General features: G+C 36.1%; 1 protein-coding gene across 3 annotated transcripts in view; it reads right to left on the bottom strand.

Moving 5' to 3' along the window:
- Cdh18 (cadherin 18) overlaps positions 1–16,950 on the bottom strand; it is a 307,953-nt gene that overhangs the window by 90,640 nt on the left and 200,363 nt on the right. For all 3 annotated transcript variants that reach the window (XM_026393607.2, XM_026393608.2, XM_026393609.2), the window contains exon 5: positions 16,000–16,187. In XM_026393607.2, coding sequence (XP_026249392.2) covers positions 16,000–16,187 — 188 coding nt within the window. The remainder of the gene's footprint in view (positions 1–15,999; positions 16,188–16,950) is intronic.

Here is a 16,950-nt window from a genome sequence, read left to right as displayed (position 1 = left end):
TCATAGATTTAAAGGATGCTTTCTTCTCCATTCCTCTTGCCCCGGAATTGCAAGATCTTTTTCCCTTTACCTGGACAGATCCCACCACCAGACATTCTCAATAACTAACCTGGACTGTCCTTCCTCAGGGATTTTGAGATAATCCACACCTCTTTGGCAAACCTTGGCCTCCAACCTCCAATCTTTTCACCCCCAGTGCCCCAAATCCACCTTCTTGCAGTATGTTGATTATCTACTCCTCTGTAGCCTGCCCAAAGGGCACTTAACAGATGACACAGTTCTCCTACTTAATTTCTTGGCCTTAAAGGGATATTGGGCCTCTCCACAAAAGGTCCAAATAGCATGTAAAGAGGTCACATATCTAGGGTTCTCTATATCTCAAGGGAAAAAGGCCATTACAGTAGACAGAAAACAGCCTATTGTGCTTATACCTACACCAAAGACCAAAGATGACATACTCTCCTTCTTGGGTTTGACTGGGTACTTCAGGGCCTGGATTCCTAATTTCTCCCTCCTCGCCAGGCTGCTATATAATCTGGCCAAGGGCCCCCAAGATGAACCCCTACCCTCAGCGATAGGGAAGCCCTTTATAATCCTTAAAAAGGCCCTCCTCCGGACACCCAACCTGCATTTCCCCAATCTCTCCCAACACTTCACCCTCTATGTACATGTAAAACAGGGACAAAATTTGGGCGTTCTGGGTCAGGAATATGGCCCCACATTTGCACCAGTGGCCTACCTATCCAAACACCTCAACCCCATCATCAGAGGATGGCCCCAATGCCTCAGAGCCCTAGCAGCGGCCCATGACCTCCAGAAAGAAGCACACAAGCTTACCTTTGGCTCCCTGCTACCCATCTCATCTCCTCACCATCTAAAGGATTTCCTCACTTACAAGGGGCTACAGTCACTTCCGCCTTCCAGGGTTGTATCCCTCCTTGTCTCATTCCTTGAAAATCCCTCCATCTCTTTTCAGTCCTGCTCTCCATTAAACAATGTCTCCCTCCTCCCATCTTCTGCCTCTCAAGATCCCACCCACAATTGCCTGGAGGTATTAGAGACAATTTTACCCTGCCCTACTACCATTTCTGAGGGACCCCTGCCCTCTTCAGACCTCGGCTGGTTCTCAGATGGTAGCTCCTTTATACATGAAGGGGTTAAAGTGCCGGGATATGCTGTCATTTCCCTCTCATCCATCATAGAGGCAAAACCTCTCCCACCCAATACCATCAACCAACAAGCTGAACTCATAGCTGCCAGAAGGGCATTCCAGCTAGTGGAGGGAAAAACCCTCTCCCTATAAACAGATTCCAAATACGTCTTCCATATCCTGATCTCCCATGCAGATGTTTGGAAAGAAAGGGGGCTATTGACCACCAGAGGGATGGCAGTCATTAATTCCACACTTACTTCTGGCTCACTATGAGCCTCCAGGCTGCCTTCCCAACTGGGAATAATCCATTGCAAGGCCCACCAAACTGACTCCTCCCTTAATACTATGGGGAATTCTAAGGCCGATCAAGTGGCTTGATCAGCTGTCTTACATAGCTTTACCTCCTCTCCACTTCTCTTTGTTACCACTGGGGATTGGCCCAAAGATCCCCAATAACTCTTCACTTTCTATTCCATTCTAGTCCACAGAGTCTCATTACTTTCTTTCACTCCTTTTTCACCCTTTCCCCACGTGATAAGACCCTCCTACAACAGATCACTTCCACTTGTCAGATCTGCTAGAAAACCAATACCAATACTCCATTAAAACCTAAACCTTTCCCTTCTCATCAGGCCCGCGGTCATACCCCAGCTGCAGACTGGCAGACTGATTTCACCAACATGCTCCGAGTAAAAAACATAAAATATCTTCTTGTATTGGTAGATTCTTTTTCAGGATGGGTTGAAGCCTTTCTCACTTCTAACATGCGGGCCTCTAAGGTAGTTGATCTGTTGCTTACTCACCTAATCCCCTGTTTCGGAATACCCACTTCTATCCAATCAGACAATGGCCCAGAATTCACCTCGCAGATAACTCAGGGACTGGCTCATGCACTATCACTTCCTTGGCATTTCCATTGCCCTTACAGCCCCCAGGCTTCATGAAAGGTTGAAAGGACCAATCGGTCCCTTAAAGAGACCCTCACCAAGCTCACCATGAAATTAAGCCTGAACTGTGTAAAGGTGCTCCCCTTGGCTTTATTGCACATTAGGGCCTTGCCAAAGAAGCCTTCTAATCTCTCACCTTTCAAAGTCATGTATGGCTGTTGCCTTGTTCCTCCCGATTGCCTACAGAACCCCCTACCCATCTCCAAAACCTATGCCCTGCCCCTCATCTTCCATCTATGCTCTGAACTCTGGCACTATCAAGACTGGCTCTTTCCTGACCCCACTCTCTCTTAAAACCCAACCTCCTTAACGTCTGGTCAACTTAATTACTATGCCCACTGTGGAAAAAGCCCCCTTTAAAATCAAAATGGAAGGGCCCTGCTCAGGTGATTATGAGCACACCCTCAGTGGCCAAACTCAAACTACCTAATAACCAACTTACCCCATGGATTCATATTTCCAGGCTTAAGCCCAGCAATCCTACACCTTCATCAAAAGAGCCAAGGATCGTCACCTGTCATTAAGTACTCTTGTCAATGCTGCCCCTCATTTCTGGCCCCTCTTGGGTCCTCTCTTTGCCCTATGTCTGGAGATTCAAGGTGAATGACCCTAAGGGCCCCCTCCAGCCAGACCCCCCAACCCCTTGCTTGAATCTGGCGAGTAGTGGGAGCATTGTATATTGTCCTTAAGACAAACCTCTTAGGTGTCCGGGCATGGTGACCCCTGAATAAGTGTGAACTACCTTTATCATAAGAGAGCACTTTACCAGTTGCCTTCTGGGCCTAAGGAGGAACATGTGTGCTTTGTTTACTCTCCAAATTTTGTAAGAATTTCAAGTATCAGTATTTAACGTTGAGGTGTTTCATATAAAACATGGAAAGATCTGACTGCTCTCAAAAGGAAATCTGGTAACAATGGGCCACCATCCTCCCTTGGCCGCCTTCATTCAGAGCATGGGGGAAGTTGCCTTCTTTATTACAAAGCTATGCCTTCTTGGTGTGAAGAGAGACAAGACTAGGGAATAAAGCTGGGAACAGTGCTCCAAGGGCCAGAGAAAGGTAAAGAGAGAAGCAAGCTGGTTTCAGAGACACCCAGGCAGGAGAGAGTTTGATGGTCAATAAGAACAGCCTTAATAGAGAGGGGAGGGCACTTAGAAGAGTGGAATTGGGGGTGTTAGGTGCAGGACAAGCTGGGCAAACAACTTAGCTGCAGAATGACCTGGCTTCTCAAACCCTCTGTCTGGTTCTTTATCACCTGTTTGCTTCAAGCCCAAATGCCCAAGCACCCACTCAAGGCTGAACACTCAACCCCCACTCAAGGTTGAATACTTAACCCCTCTTGTGCCAACAAGGCAGCTTGCAGACCCAGAGACCCCATTAGATTTGGGCTATAAAAACTCCCTGTGCCTGTTCCTTACCTTTATCATAAAGTTCATTCAGACTCAGGTGGGTAAAATTTCTAATCAAGCTTTTAACCAGCTTCTCCTCAGGAATTACCAACTCCTGGCTACTGATGATACCGCCAGTGGAGACCTATGCCGAATGGGCTGACATCATCATGGATCTATGGTGGGAAGGAACCTTCGTTGATCTGGTTCCTGAAGTTATACCAGTCTTCTCTGCCCTCCTGTGGGGGCTCCTTACTTCCCTCCTCTCTGATTCTCCCACGCCACCCCATCTCAGCAGGAAGCAGCCAGAATGAGTGGATGCACACTCTCATTTAATAACAAAGAGGGGGAAATGTTGGCAGTCTCCCCAGCTCCAAAGACTGACTTCCCCATCCCCCGAGAAGAGCCATCCAATGGTTAGCCCTGCTGACTCTCATGATTCTTACCCACCAACCAGAAAGTGCCCCGTGCCAAACTGTCATAACCGTCAAACGGCCCTGGCTCTATAAATATGCAGAGCTGTTCCTCTATAAAGGGGCACTTCTTGTCTGCTCGTTCTTTCAGTGATAAATTAGTTTACTCAGTATTTATTGGTTTATAGTTATTTTGTGTTAATAGTATAGTATTAGTTTCCTAGGTCTGTCATAACAAATTACCACAAAGGAAATGGATTCAAGCAGAAGAAATTCATTCTCTTTACATTCAGAAAGCAAGAATTCAAGAATTTGATAAGTCTGTTCTCTCTCTCTGCAGGAGAATCTACAGGAGAATCCTTGAGTTTCTTTGGCTGTTCTGGTCTTCCTAAGAAGGAATCATCCCTGTATTGCTGACATTCTACTTGTTTTATAATTTGGCAACTTGCAAGATAAGATTTCAGGTTTGCTCAGAAATCCCAGCTTTGTAACTATGCATGACAAAGATTTCTTCCAAGGCAGAATTAAATCAAAAGGAATTAATGCACAGTACAGAGCCAGTGCTCAGCAGACTTATGGTCTAAGGGCAAAGACTGAAGGCTTAGTGGGTTATTCTTAAGCCTGAAACCTAGCAGAATTTTTCCTACTGGATTTTACACTTGCTTGGAGTTGGAGACTCCTTTATTTCTCCATTTTGTCCATATTCAAATATCAGCATCTATAGCTATTCTGCTATGTCTCTCTGATCATTATTCTTTGGAAGCAGCTAACTTGTTATCTAAGTTCACAGATTCACAGATAAAGACTTTAGTCCCAGGTAGAAACCATTCAGTTTCACCTACTTGATTCTAATGATGAGATTTAAATGTTTTTGTCAATAATATGTAGATAAGATTTTCAACTTATAAAATTGATTTTTAATCCCTTAGGACTTGTAGAGAAGTTGAGATGAGTGATGCTATTGTACTTAGAAGAATAACATACATTTTGAGGAGCCAAAGGCAGACTATAGAGAACCTATACTGAGTCCATCAATAATGCAATTGTGTTACAGAGCACAAAGGACAGTGGAGCTTATTTTGGATTATACATGTAGATGCTAAATGCAGTGACAAAAAATCCTGATAAATGAGGCAGAGGTATATTTGGCAGAAATAATTTGATGAGGTAATGTGAACACACATGCAGAGAGAGGAGTGATATGACCATGACTCAAATAATTCCCTGAGTCTACAGAAGATGAAAGAAAGAAGGAAAGGATGCTTCCTTAGGGTTCATGGGGGAAAGTTTAGTCCAGCCTCCAGAACTTTGAAGTGAGCTATGTCTATCGTTTCAAGACACTGTTAGTGGTCATTTGATAAAGCATCCCCAGAAAGCTAGGTATATTTATTCATGTCATTAAAAATGCAGCAGAATTTTTTTTTCTTGGTGTGCTGAAAGGTTTACATAGTATTGAAGTTATTGTTACTTCTTTGGTTCAATGGGCAGTGTATTGGAATTATTTGCTCTTTCACTTTTGATTAAAATTCTTAAGTGAAATTTCTTGCTGGTCTGTTTTGAAAGGATATTCAATCCCAAATTTCTCATTCTTATATATGGAAATCAATTTATAAGGATTTGTATTTTTTTCAATTTGCTCTTAGCAATTTCCCTCCCATAATATGTTTTACATGAAATTTATTTGGGTATAGTTTTAAAATATTATGCTACATTTTTTTTAGCATTTTCTAGATGATTATTTTCTGCCATCTTTTAATGTTTCTTAATAATATTAAAGCTTATTTTTAATCTATTTTGTTTCCTAACCTCCTTTTGTAATTATTAATTCATTTTCTGTTTTCAATTTTCCTGTTTTATTCATATATTTAATTTATTTAATTTTTGTACTTCTTTTATTTATTTTTCTCAATACATTTACAAATAAGAATGAACTCTCAGGAGTACTTAATTTCTATCCTGTAATTTCCAGGCACGTTCTTTTTTATTTTTGAAAGTAATTGTTTCTTTTTACTTTTAAATGACAGCACAATCCAGTTTGATATAACTATTAAAGCATGGGATATATTTTATTCTAGTTAAAGTCCCACTCTTAAGGATATACATGGTAGTGGGATTCACTGTGTTGTTTTCATACATGTACATGGAAAAACTGTCAGATTCTTTCTACTGTCTTTCCTTTGCTTATCCCCTCCCCTTCCCTCCATTCCCCCATTGTCTAATGTACTGCTATTTTATTCTTATTGGTGCAACCACTCTGGAAATACTGGAAACTCCTGGGAAAACTGAAAATCCACATGTAATAGAATAAAATTTGACTCTTATCTCTCACCCTGCACAAAACTCAGCTCAAAGTGAATCAAGGGCCCAGATATTAGACCAGAAACCTGTATGCACATACTAGAAGAAAAGTTCAGCCCAATACTCCAATATATCAGCTCAGGAACCAAATTCCTTAATAAAATCAATAATCAATAATTGGGTTGGCATCAAACTAAAAAGCTTTTTCACAGAAAAGGAAACAACTAAGAGTGAGAAGAGAGAACCTTCAGAATGGGAGAAAATCTTTTCTACCTGTATCTCAGATAAAACATTAATTTCCAGGATACATAAAGAACTCAAAAAACTTAACACACACACACACACACACACACACACTCACACACACACACACACACACACACGAAACCCCTAAATAACCCACTCACTAAATGGGTAAAGAAATGGAACAGGCACTTCACAGAAGAAATGATACAAATTTATGCAAACATGTACAATATCTGTTTCGATTAGAGAAATGCAAATTATCACTACATTGATATTCATTCTCACTTTAGTCAGAATGGCAGCTATCAAGAATATAAGTAACAATAAATGTTGGCAAGGATGTGAGAATAAAGGTACACTTATATACTGCTGGTAGGACTGCAAATTGTTGCAACCTGTCTGGAAAGCAGTATGGAGATTTCTCATTAAACTTTTGTATAAATTTTGTATTTGGATGCACTTTACTTTTTGTATTGAGGAACAAACAAATGTGCATGTTAGTTCCATTGTGCCTTATTCATTTGAACATATAGCATACTTTTTTGTATTCTTACAGAAAAGGACTGTTGTTGTAGTAAATGTTACATTTCCAGGTGAATAAATGTTTGTTTTCTGATCACCCCCCACCCCAGGTTTCTATTTGCATTATATTTTGCTGAGAGCATTTGGAAAAGAGTATTTCAGTATTATTTTGGTTTGGACCTTTATTTTGATAGTTTTAAAAACTAATATTTTATCAATTTTTCTAAATATCTCATGCATCCTAGAAAAAATATGAATCTTCAGAATGCAAAGATTGGTTCACATTAGCTCCCTATTAATAACATTATGGAATTATTCACATTGTTAAAACACTTTATCTGTCATTAATTGAAATCAGTGAAATACAACTCCTTCTATCAAGCTTTTGCTAGACAAATCTCCTTGCATGTGTTCTGATTTCTGCTTTATAAATAATGTCTATGGATTGAACACGCAGTTTATGTGTATTGCATACTAATAATGAATTGCCCATGTTAGGATAGTAAAGAGCCATTATTTTTATGACTTTGGTTTGATTTATTTCTATCATGGTGGGCATTAAAGTTTTATCTATTATTTCTATTTCTATTTCTTATATTCTAAATTTCTATGTTATAGATGTCTCTGGCTTTGTTTTATGAAGTTCTCTGGGTATTTTTTGCATTGAGAAATATTTATATTTTTTCTACTTACTACCTCTATTCTTATAAATTTATGTAATATGCTTCATTAATAGTATTTACTAAGAGTATTTTAATAGTAAATACTTATACAATACATTATCCAGCAAATAAAACAAAATATATTTTTCTAATTTTCTTTATACATTAATAACATGATTTTTAAACAATCTTTACTTATTATGTATTCTTGGAGATCTAATATAGATTCATGGGCTCTGACTTATATTCTTTCATTCCTAGCTATTTCCAATAAAATAATCAATGCATTCATCTCACTTTTATTTTACTCCTTATTAAAAGTGGTATTGTTTCTACATTTTGAGGGGTGTATACTCCATATTCTGATCACCTCCCTGATTGTGATGATAATCATAATCAGTGTTACTGATCTTCATTTTCTTTTAGTACCCACAAGTTGTGGTGGTACTAAAATCATAGTCAGTGTTACCGATCTTCATTTTCTTTTAGTATCCACAAGTTGTGGTGGGTATCTTGGTGAGATAATGTACTTCCCAATAAAATGTCCTCATTTTTAATGTTCAGTATTATATGCTTGCATTTGCCATATTCAAAGGCAATGTGGCTGGTTACAAAATCCTTGCCTCCCATTTATTTTCTTGAGTATCTGGTAGCTATTGTTCCACATGCTATATAGCTGTTTAAAAATGATCTCCCATGCAAGGATTTCCCTGACCTTCTACTACCTTTGAAAAATTGGTACTCATATATCTGAGCTCATACAATTTAAGTCAACCTATAACATTAACACTTGACATCTTGTATTATAATAATATTTCACGTCTAGGCAGTTTTCTTCAAGAAAAGAGTATCATCTAATTCATCTTCAAATTTCATGTATCTAGAATAATTCCTAGTTTACAAAGGGGTGATTAATAACATTTTTGCAATCTCAAAGATAGCTGTATTTAGAGCAGAGAGAAACATTATTATATTTAAGGATGAACAAGTCTATATTTTAAAAAGGAATAGTTAATGGCTGCATATACCCTAAATAATTAATATAATTTAACTTTTTGTTCATCACAATATCTCACTAATGTGTAATTTTCTCCATTTGTAACTGAAGAAACTGAGGTACAGTGAAGTTAAGAAACTTCCAGAGGCCAAAGACTATAGTGATGTAATTTATATCCTTAAACACTAGGTTATGCTGCTGAAAATTTAATTAGCAACTAAGTGATGTGAAATAACAGTCCAGTTTGATGAATACAAATAAATATATTTTAAAAGCATATAATATTCATATTATTAAAAATGTCTTTATGTTTTATTTTTCCAAGTATTCTCTTAAATTAAAAAATGAATCAAAATTTTATTAATTGTCCTAATCACAACTCTGAGTACCTCTACAATTTCTTTAATTCACATACTCACAGAGCTAAGAACTGAAATGCTATTTGGGCAAAATCTTTTATCCACTCGGTCTTTGCTGAAAATGCTTGTCCTGGCATAATTTTAACTTCCCCAGGAAATTGGGCTTCCCGTACTTTTCTTTATCTACTGCTCAGTTTCCTAATTTAACCGCTCATTGTCAATGAGTTGAACCCAATTTTTATCTTAGATATTAGTTTTCTAATTTCATCCTATTACTCCTAGTAATTACTTTTACATATCATTGGTCTTTCTCACTTATAAAGCCATACTCTGACTCTTTGATATTAATCTATTTAATATTACTATAGATAGTTATCAACACTTCCATCAATCTTTTTCCAACCAGTTGTACATATTTAAGGCTTTTGAATTGTTTCTCATTAATCCCTTTTATTCTTTCTTAAGCTACTGTAGTGTATTTCTTCTGTGGAGCTATATAACCAGCGGAAGTACAGGACACAGAAATGATTGCTCAGCCAAGTTGCTCTATTATTCCATTCTTCTTGAATTTTAAAGAGGATGCAAATTTCTGTTCTTCTATGTAAAAAGAAAGAGACTATTGGCCTCTTTTTTATCTGACTTCTGCGCTATATCACCACTTAGATTTTCAGATACAGGATGGGAGTGCAATTGATAGGGTCCATATCAACATTTTCATACAAAAAGTATCATATTAATGATAAAACTTATCAAATTAGTATTTTAAATCATGTTTTTTAACAAATACAAGAAAAATTAGATATTTTTTTTCTGCCTGGACTCTTTTAACTATGGTACATTTTTTTGGTTCTTTTCTGCTGTCTTTGCTGGATACCAGACATTCTTTGAAGACCAGAACATATACATAAGCTTTCTTTCTATAAATTTCTCTTTGGAAAAGAGTGTAGACTCATTCATAGTATATAACTGCAAGGATAATGATACAGATTAACATTAATGTAGTAAATATAAGAAAACATTTTGACATGTTTATTGTCAATTAATCATGGGAAAATGAATGCAAAGATCTTCCAATTCAAATAACTTAAGTATATATCACATTATATATAAAGTATATTACTATACTATATATTATGTTTGTATAATTATATACCAGTGGATATGTGTATGTTCATTTCTATATATGTGCTTTATATTAAAAAATTAAATGGCTCCATATATGTAAATGCATACCAACAGTCATAGATATATAGATTAAACTCATCAGGATGTTTCATCAAGACATTTATTTACAGCTAAACACTAAATTATATTGTAAAAATGTATGATTTTAAAACAATCAACAATAGTCATGTCTATAGATGAAATAGCATAAACAACATTTGCCTAATACGACTCCCTGTCAAAAGTCATAAGGAAAACAGTGATGAATTTCACTGCATTGAAATTTGGAATCTTCTCTCCATAGACTCTAGATAAGCTGAATGTTTTAGTCATCACTTTTGCTGCTCTGATCAAAAAACCATATAAGAACAATTTTAGAGGAGAAAAGTTTATTTGGTCCTCAAAGTTTCAAAGGTCTCTGTCTATAAATCACCAGGTCCCTTTCTTGGGGCTCAAAGTGAGGAGTGCGGTGGAGTAAAGTGGCTCAGAAAGTAGGCAGGAAGGGGAGAGAGACTCTGTTCACCAGTTACAAAATATGTAGCCTGAAGGCACACCCCCAGTCCCCCCCTTCTCTGGCCACACCCTACTCACCTTCATTTACCCATCAAGGATTCACTAATAGAGTTAAGGCTCTCAGAATCTACTAATTTCTCCTCTAAACCTTCATCCATTGTCTCAAACAGGAGCTTTTGGGGAAAACTTCACATCCAAACCATAATACAGAATAACATTTCAAATGTTAGAATTTAAAAATATATTAAAAAAAATAAGCCTGAAAAACTTTTTCAATAGTAAATTCTCTAATAAATGTTCCTATTTTACAGTGCATTCCAATTAGAAATCTACACATCCAGTGGGTAGGATGCCTTAATTTTTGCTCCTTGTTCACAGTCCAAGAGTTTTAAACACCAATAGCAAAGAAGAGCCTGATCCTTGCTATTGGTGTTTAAAACTCTTGGACTGTTTTAACTCAAAGCAAACAAGGAAATAACAATGAAAACCTCAATAATCAAAATCTGAAAAAAAAATTGGTGTTTGGGATAGTCTAATATGGGTATAGTTGAACATATTTCATGCTTTTCCCTTAGAGATTATTCAAAATATATGGTTCTTTTTAGTTATACATAACAGTAGAATCCATTTTGCCATAATTATACAAGCATGGAATATATCTTGTTTAATGCAGATCGCAACACATCTCCTTCCCATTCCCTCTCCCTTCTCTAGTTCCCTTTCCTGTATTAATCTTTCTTACATTTACCCATAGTTATTTTGAATTTAAATTTTTCAAAATGTATTTCTAACATTTGTTTACTCTTATGGTTAATCTCAGATTATTTGTAAAATGAAATGATATAATGGTCTTTTACACAATATATTATAACTTTTAAAAAATACACAGTACCTGGCTTTAGCAATTTTTAACACCTGTTATAGGCAAGAATGCATTTTCAGTACAGGTAATTTAGAGTGAATTAATGACAAAATGTCTTATTCTATCAGAAGCAGAATCCTTGCTGTGGATATGGAATTTCATTTTGTGTACAGTGAAAAATTATGGTAATGCATTCTATGACATATGAAACAAAAAAGAGGGTTCAAAGGAGATTCCTGACACAGATACACCTGGAAATACGCCTTACACAAACAGTATTTAACTTGAACTGTGAAGCATAAAGGAACCTGCTGCTTCCCAAAAAGGAAGGGGAAATAGATTACCAGAAACATGAGGAAAGCAAGCATATGTGATTCAACAGACAGAGGGGATTTTCTTCTTCCTGTGCGTCCAGGTGGTTGATGACATGGAACAGAAAGGCCAACTAAAGGACCAAATGGAGTGGCATGGAAAGTGTAAGCAAAACGTGCTTTGGGCTGGGAATATGAGTCAGGGTTAGGGAACCTGTCTAGCAAGCAGGGGAGCCCTGGGTGCAGCTCCCAGTCCCTTCCCCACTCCACACACAACAAGATTAATATTAATCAGACAACTGGCACACATTGTAATCCCAGTGACTGTGGAATAGAGAAAGAGAGAGATAACAAAGGAGAAGCTGATGTGGTAGAATGATTAGGAGTCAGACATAGCTTTGGCCATCCTTTCACCTTATTTTATCTATTTTTCAGAATCACCTAGTAAATTTTTTAAATAAGTGAAGTTTCAAAGAATTGGATGGAGTCATAGATATAAATGGTAAGATTAAGATTTCCTTTTGTTTCCACAGTAAAGTTTGTATCTCTTCGTACTTTCTTGACATCAATCACAACAGTAGTATTTTGAGTTAAATTAATAAACCTTGTATGAGCTATTGACTAAGCTAGGGAAAGGAAAGCGGCAGTACAAATGGTATTCACTAAAAAGGGACAGGGTAAATTAGAGTCTTGAAATAAAAGAGTTAATATTTAGAACAACTGCAATAAAGAATGCAGATTGATAAAGGAACCATAAACAGGGATTCTGAGAGAGACTGTGGTAGAGGAGTCCATCCCGAGCAGCAGAGGATGTCAGAGGACAGAGCACATCAACTTGCATTCATCCTTATCTTTCTTCACCTTTCCATCCAGTCAGGCTCCATTAAACAATGAATGAAAGTTACCAGAGTGTATTTACAATGTACCATGTCATGCATCGGAGAATTCCACTTGGCAATTTTCTGATGAGGGAATGATATGGACATGGATGTGCAGGTGCCCCCGCTGGCTGGTTTATAGAGTAGTTCAGGTTCTGATCTTTGAGATTAGCTTTCTGCCTTGCTGACTAAACTGAGCTGCCTTAGAGATTAAATAAGAAACAGGTTTTAAGGATGATTTTATCCTTTTCCTGCCATCCGAATCAGTCCCTCTTGAAGGGTAAAATGCATTGATTTTATAGTTTGTTTTTCTTTACTTTTCTTTTTTTTCACACTAGAGATTGAACCAAGGGATTCTTTACCACTGAACTACATCCATCCCCAGTTATTATTATTATTATTATTTTTAAATTTTGGACAGGGTCTTGCTGAACTGCAGAGACTAGCCTAGAACTTGGAATCCTCCTGTCTTAGCCTCCTGAGTCACTGGGGTTGTTTTTAATACATCATCAGTACTCATTGCTCAATTGAAAACATTTCTTCTTGAAAATATCCATTTTGAGTGGGTGCAAAAGGGAATGAAGCATGTTAATTAAACACATGTGCGCACATGTGCATAGTTTCAATTTCATTTTTTTCTGGCAGCCATTAGATTGACCGTTGCTCTGCATGTGGGAAGATCTTCCCACTTTTTACACTGCCCCAATGTTTACATGTACTTCAGATCTTGAATATAGACAAACTATTCACCACCCTGCTCAGTTTCTATAATTGTATGTTATTTCCTATTTTATAAGGTAATAGGACTTACAAGACAAGAAAAACCCTCCCCATTCTCCAGCTGTATCATGCAAACTTCCCAGTATCCATTGCTATCTTCTTCCTGTCCCTCAGTTGTCTCAGTGTAGGAAAGAAACTGTCATAAATGAGCTGTTTTCATCCACCTGTGATCAAGATTCCATTTACTATTTACTATTTTTATTAATGCTGTTAATGTTCAATAGAAAACTACTTGAAAACTTGATTTAAATAATTGATTTAAAAGGATGCCCTCTATCTCCAGGGCATCCTTTTAAATCAATTATTCTCCTGTTGGCATCACTGTTGTCTGTTTTCAGTCTCTCTTCTTAAAATTAAAATCTTTGTTCCACCAAATCCATCTACTGCCTTCAAAACCTCTCCCTGTCATTTACTGCAAAGCTTCCCATAGGAGGTGGTATGTTTTCCTTCTTTTTCTTTCCATAATCTTGCTTCTTATTCTTTTTCCACCACTAGTCAAGGTTCAATCGTAAGTCAATATAACAATGTAATTACTAGAAGAAGTACTGAAAAGATTTAACACAATACAAATAACTTTATGGTACCAATTTATCAACTGGTGTTCGAACACATTCTACAATAGCATCACTTGGAGTACTTATTAAAATGCAGAATATTGCAGCCCTACTGAAGAAAATTAAGAGGGAGAGAGAGAAAGAGAGAGACAAACAGACAGAAACACACACACACACAAACTAGGAATCTCAATTTTCCTGTATTGCTAAAATAAGATCTGAATATACATGAAGAGAGGAACACAAGGCAATAGGAAATACACTTGAATTTTTTTCTTCAAATTGTGTATATTCCACTGTTAAGGTTATAAAGAGAAGAGACTTATGTACTCTTAAAAGCAAAAAGTAGTAGTTTTGTTCTAAATGCCAGATTCTTAGAAACAAAATAAGACTGGAGGATCAAGTTAATGGTTTCACTGACACGGACTTCATGACTCCATGGAAATCAAGCAGAAGGCTGTGTCTTTAATGCGTGTTAGCAAACACTAGTTTTGTATTAATTAGAAAATCCTCTTTATGAGGAATTGTGTTAACAGAGCTAGCATTCATGATAAAGCTTTTATCTGAAAGTTCTAAAATATTTTACACAAATATGTATTATTTGAAAACAAAAAATAGATGAGTTAGAGATCTTCTCATTAATTTATGCAGCATTTTGGAAAAAAAATTAATAACAGAAAACAAACAGAAGGACAAATAGTTATATATCAAGAATTTACATTATTTGGAAATAGAATGAGATAGAGGAGAAGAAACAGAATAGAGGCAAATATTCTATATGTCAAAAGTACAAGATAAATGCTGGAAAAAATAAAAGGCACAAAAACCTGGTAGATACTGGAAAGGCTAAATATTGATGGGGAAAGGATCTCACAATTGAATGCCAAAGACATTTAAAAGCTAAGTATCATTCAGGTATGTATTTTGCCATTCAAGTTTTCAAATAGTTTTCTATTGAACATTAACAGCGTTAATAAAAATAGTAAGTTCTAATGTAATCCAGTGGGTTTGTATCTCCAAATTTCATACAAAGTATTCAGTGTGGCACACTCCTTTTCCTGTCCTATCACACACATTAGAACAATTGATTCAGAAAATAAAATTTATTATTGTCCTTGAAATTACATCTGAATTTTTAAGATCAGAACAAGGTATCATTTTTTAAAATGAGATTTCTGTGAGTGTTTATATTATTTATGTAGTTCACTCAAATATTTTGATAAATTCTTAGTTTTAATTCTAAGATTATTTACGGTTACGTTGTTTTTTTTTTTTTTTAACTGATACATGAATGCTATGGAAGCTGCCCATTTTTGTTATTACAGAATCATCATGGCTTTATTTTGAGGACATTTTTTACCCTTTATATTTAGTTGAAAAGAATTATACTTATTTTTTGATTGGTATCACTGGGGCAATTCAGGTAGACCTGAGCAATGAGAAACACAGCAAAAGTAAGGAGAGACACAGTCCAGGTATACTCTGCATCAGACTTCTCATTTTTATCAAAGTATGCTTTCTGAGAGAGGATCCAAAGCTTCAGACACTACCATAATTAAAATGTTGTTAGAGTCTGTAAACAAGTCAGGATGGCGCCTGGCAAAATGCCAGAGGGAGTGGTTTGTGAAGTAATGCCAGAGAGCCATTAAGTGTGGAGATTCCTTATTGGTTGACTGCTGTATCTAGTTTATGTTAATTAGATAAGCTGTGTGTAATGGATAAATACCCCTCCTGTCCTACAATAAAGGGCTTCCACTCCTGCTGTATCAAGCTACACAAGTTGTTCCTCACCCTCCCCCCCCCCCCCCCCCCGTTATTTTGCTGCAGCCCGACTTCGGCAAAATGTAGTTATATTACAAAGAGAAAATACATGGCTTATTCATATCTCTGGCAAATTTCCATTCTTTGAAAGATTAGTGATTTGTGTGAATCACGACATGTATGTTATTTTACCTTCTTTAAGGAAAGGATTCCTTCTCTAGTGTCTTTGTCAGTGGAGATGGAGAATACCCCAACACCATCACCATTCACAATGGAGTAGGTCATGTCAGCATTGGAGCCAGTATCAGCATCATTTGCCTTGATTTTCCCAACAGCTGAGCCAACTTGAGCTGATTCAGGAACATATAGTTGATAGTGCTCTGGAAAATATTTCATATTAAAAATAATGTTCATAAAATCATCTTATAAGATTAGAAAATTTAAATTATGCATTCAAATAAATATTAAACTAGGAAATGCACAAATCATTTTCAGAATTTAAAATATTACTTTACTAATTAGTAATTAAATACTAGGTTTATATGAACTTTAAGATATATGGAAAATATTTTACATGGAAAGAGCCTGTATACCTTAGCATATAATATCTTATTTGCTGTCTATCTTTAAGTGACAGAAAAATAGAATAGTTACGTTTCCAGTTTCATATTGAACAAAAATCAGTTTAGTAAGCTATTAGTGCAATTCTAATTTATTTCTCCCCTCATATAGCATGTAAAGTTCAAATATAAAAGTTTATGAATGTGGGATTTAAGAAGAAAAGTAATATTATAAGTATATAATCATTTAGTGCAATACATAAGCCATGACAAAGATAATTAATGCATTTATATGTTTGTTTACCATATATTCCTCATAAACTTCTTGAAATTATTTGACATAACTTTATAATAGTCACAAATATAATATCTATTAAAATTAAAATTAAAATTAAATTGATGATCAAGTTGAAGAATGAGAAAGTACATACTTTGGCCATATAAGGTAGTATTTATAAAGTACTAATAGTTTTAAAAGTTTATCTTCTGTAGTCAGAAATAGTAAATCTATTAATTTCTATAAAGTTGTCTGATAATCAGCAATATCAAGAATTTGTTAAGGATTTTCCTAATAATAAATATT

Source organism: Urocitellus parryii, chromosome 1 (assembly GCF_045843805.1).
Source record: "Urocitellus parryii isolate mUroPar1 chromosome 1, mUroPar1.hap1, whole genome shotgun sequence".
NCBI classification, from domain to species: domain Eukaryota; kingdom Metazoa; phylum Chordata; class Mammalia; order Rodentia; family Sciuridae; genus Urocitellus; species Urocitellus parryii.
The sequence above is the reverse complement of the archived record's forward strand: the minus strand, read 5'-3'. Positions and strand labels throughout refer to the sequence as shown.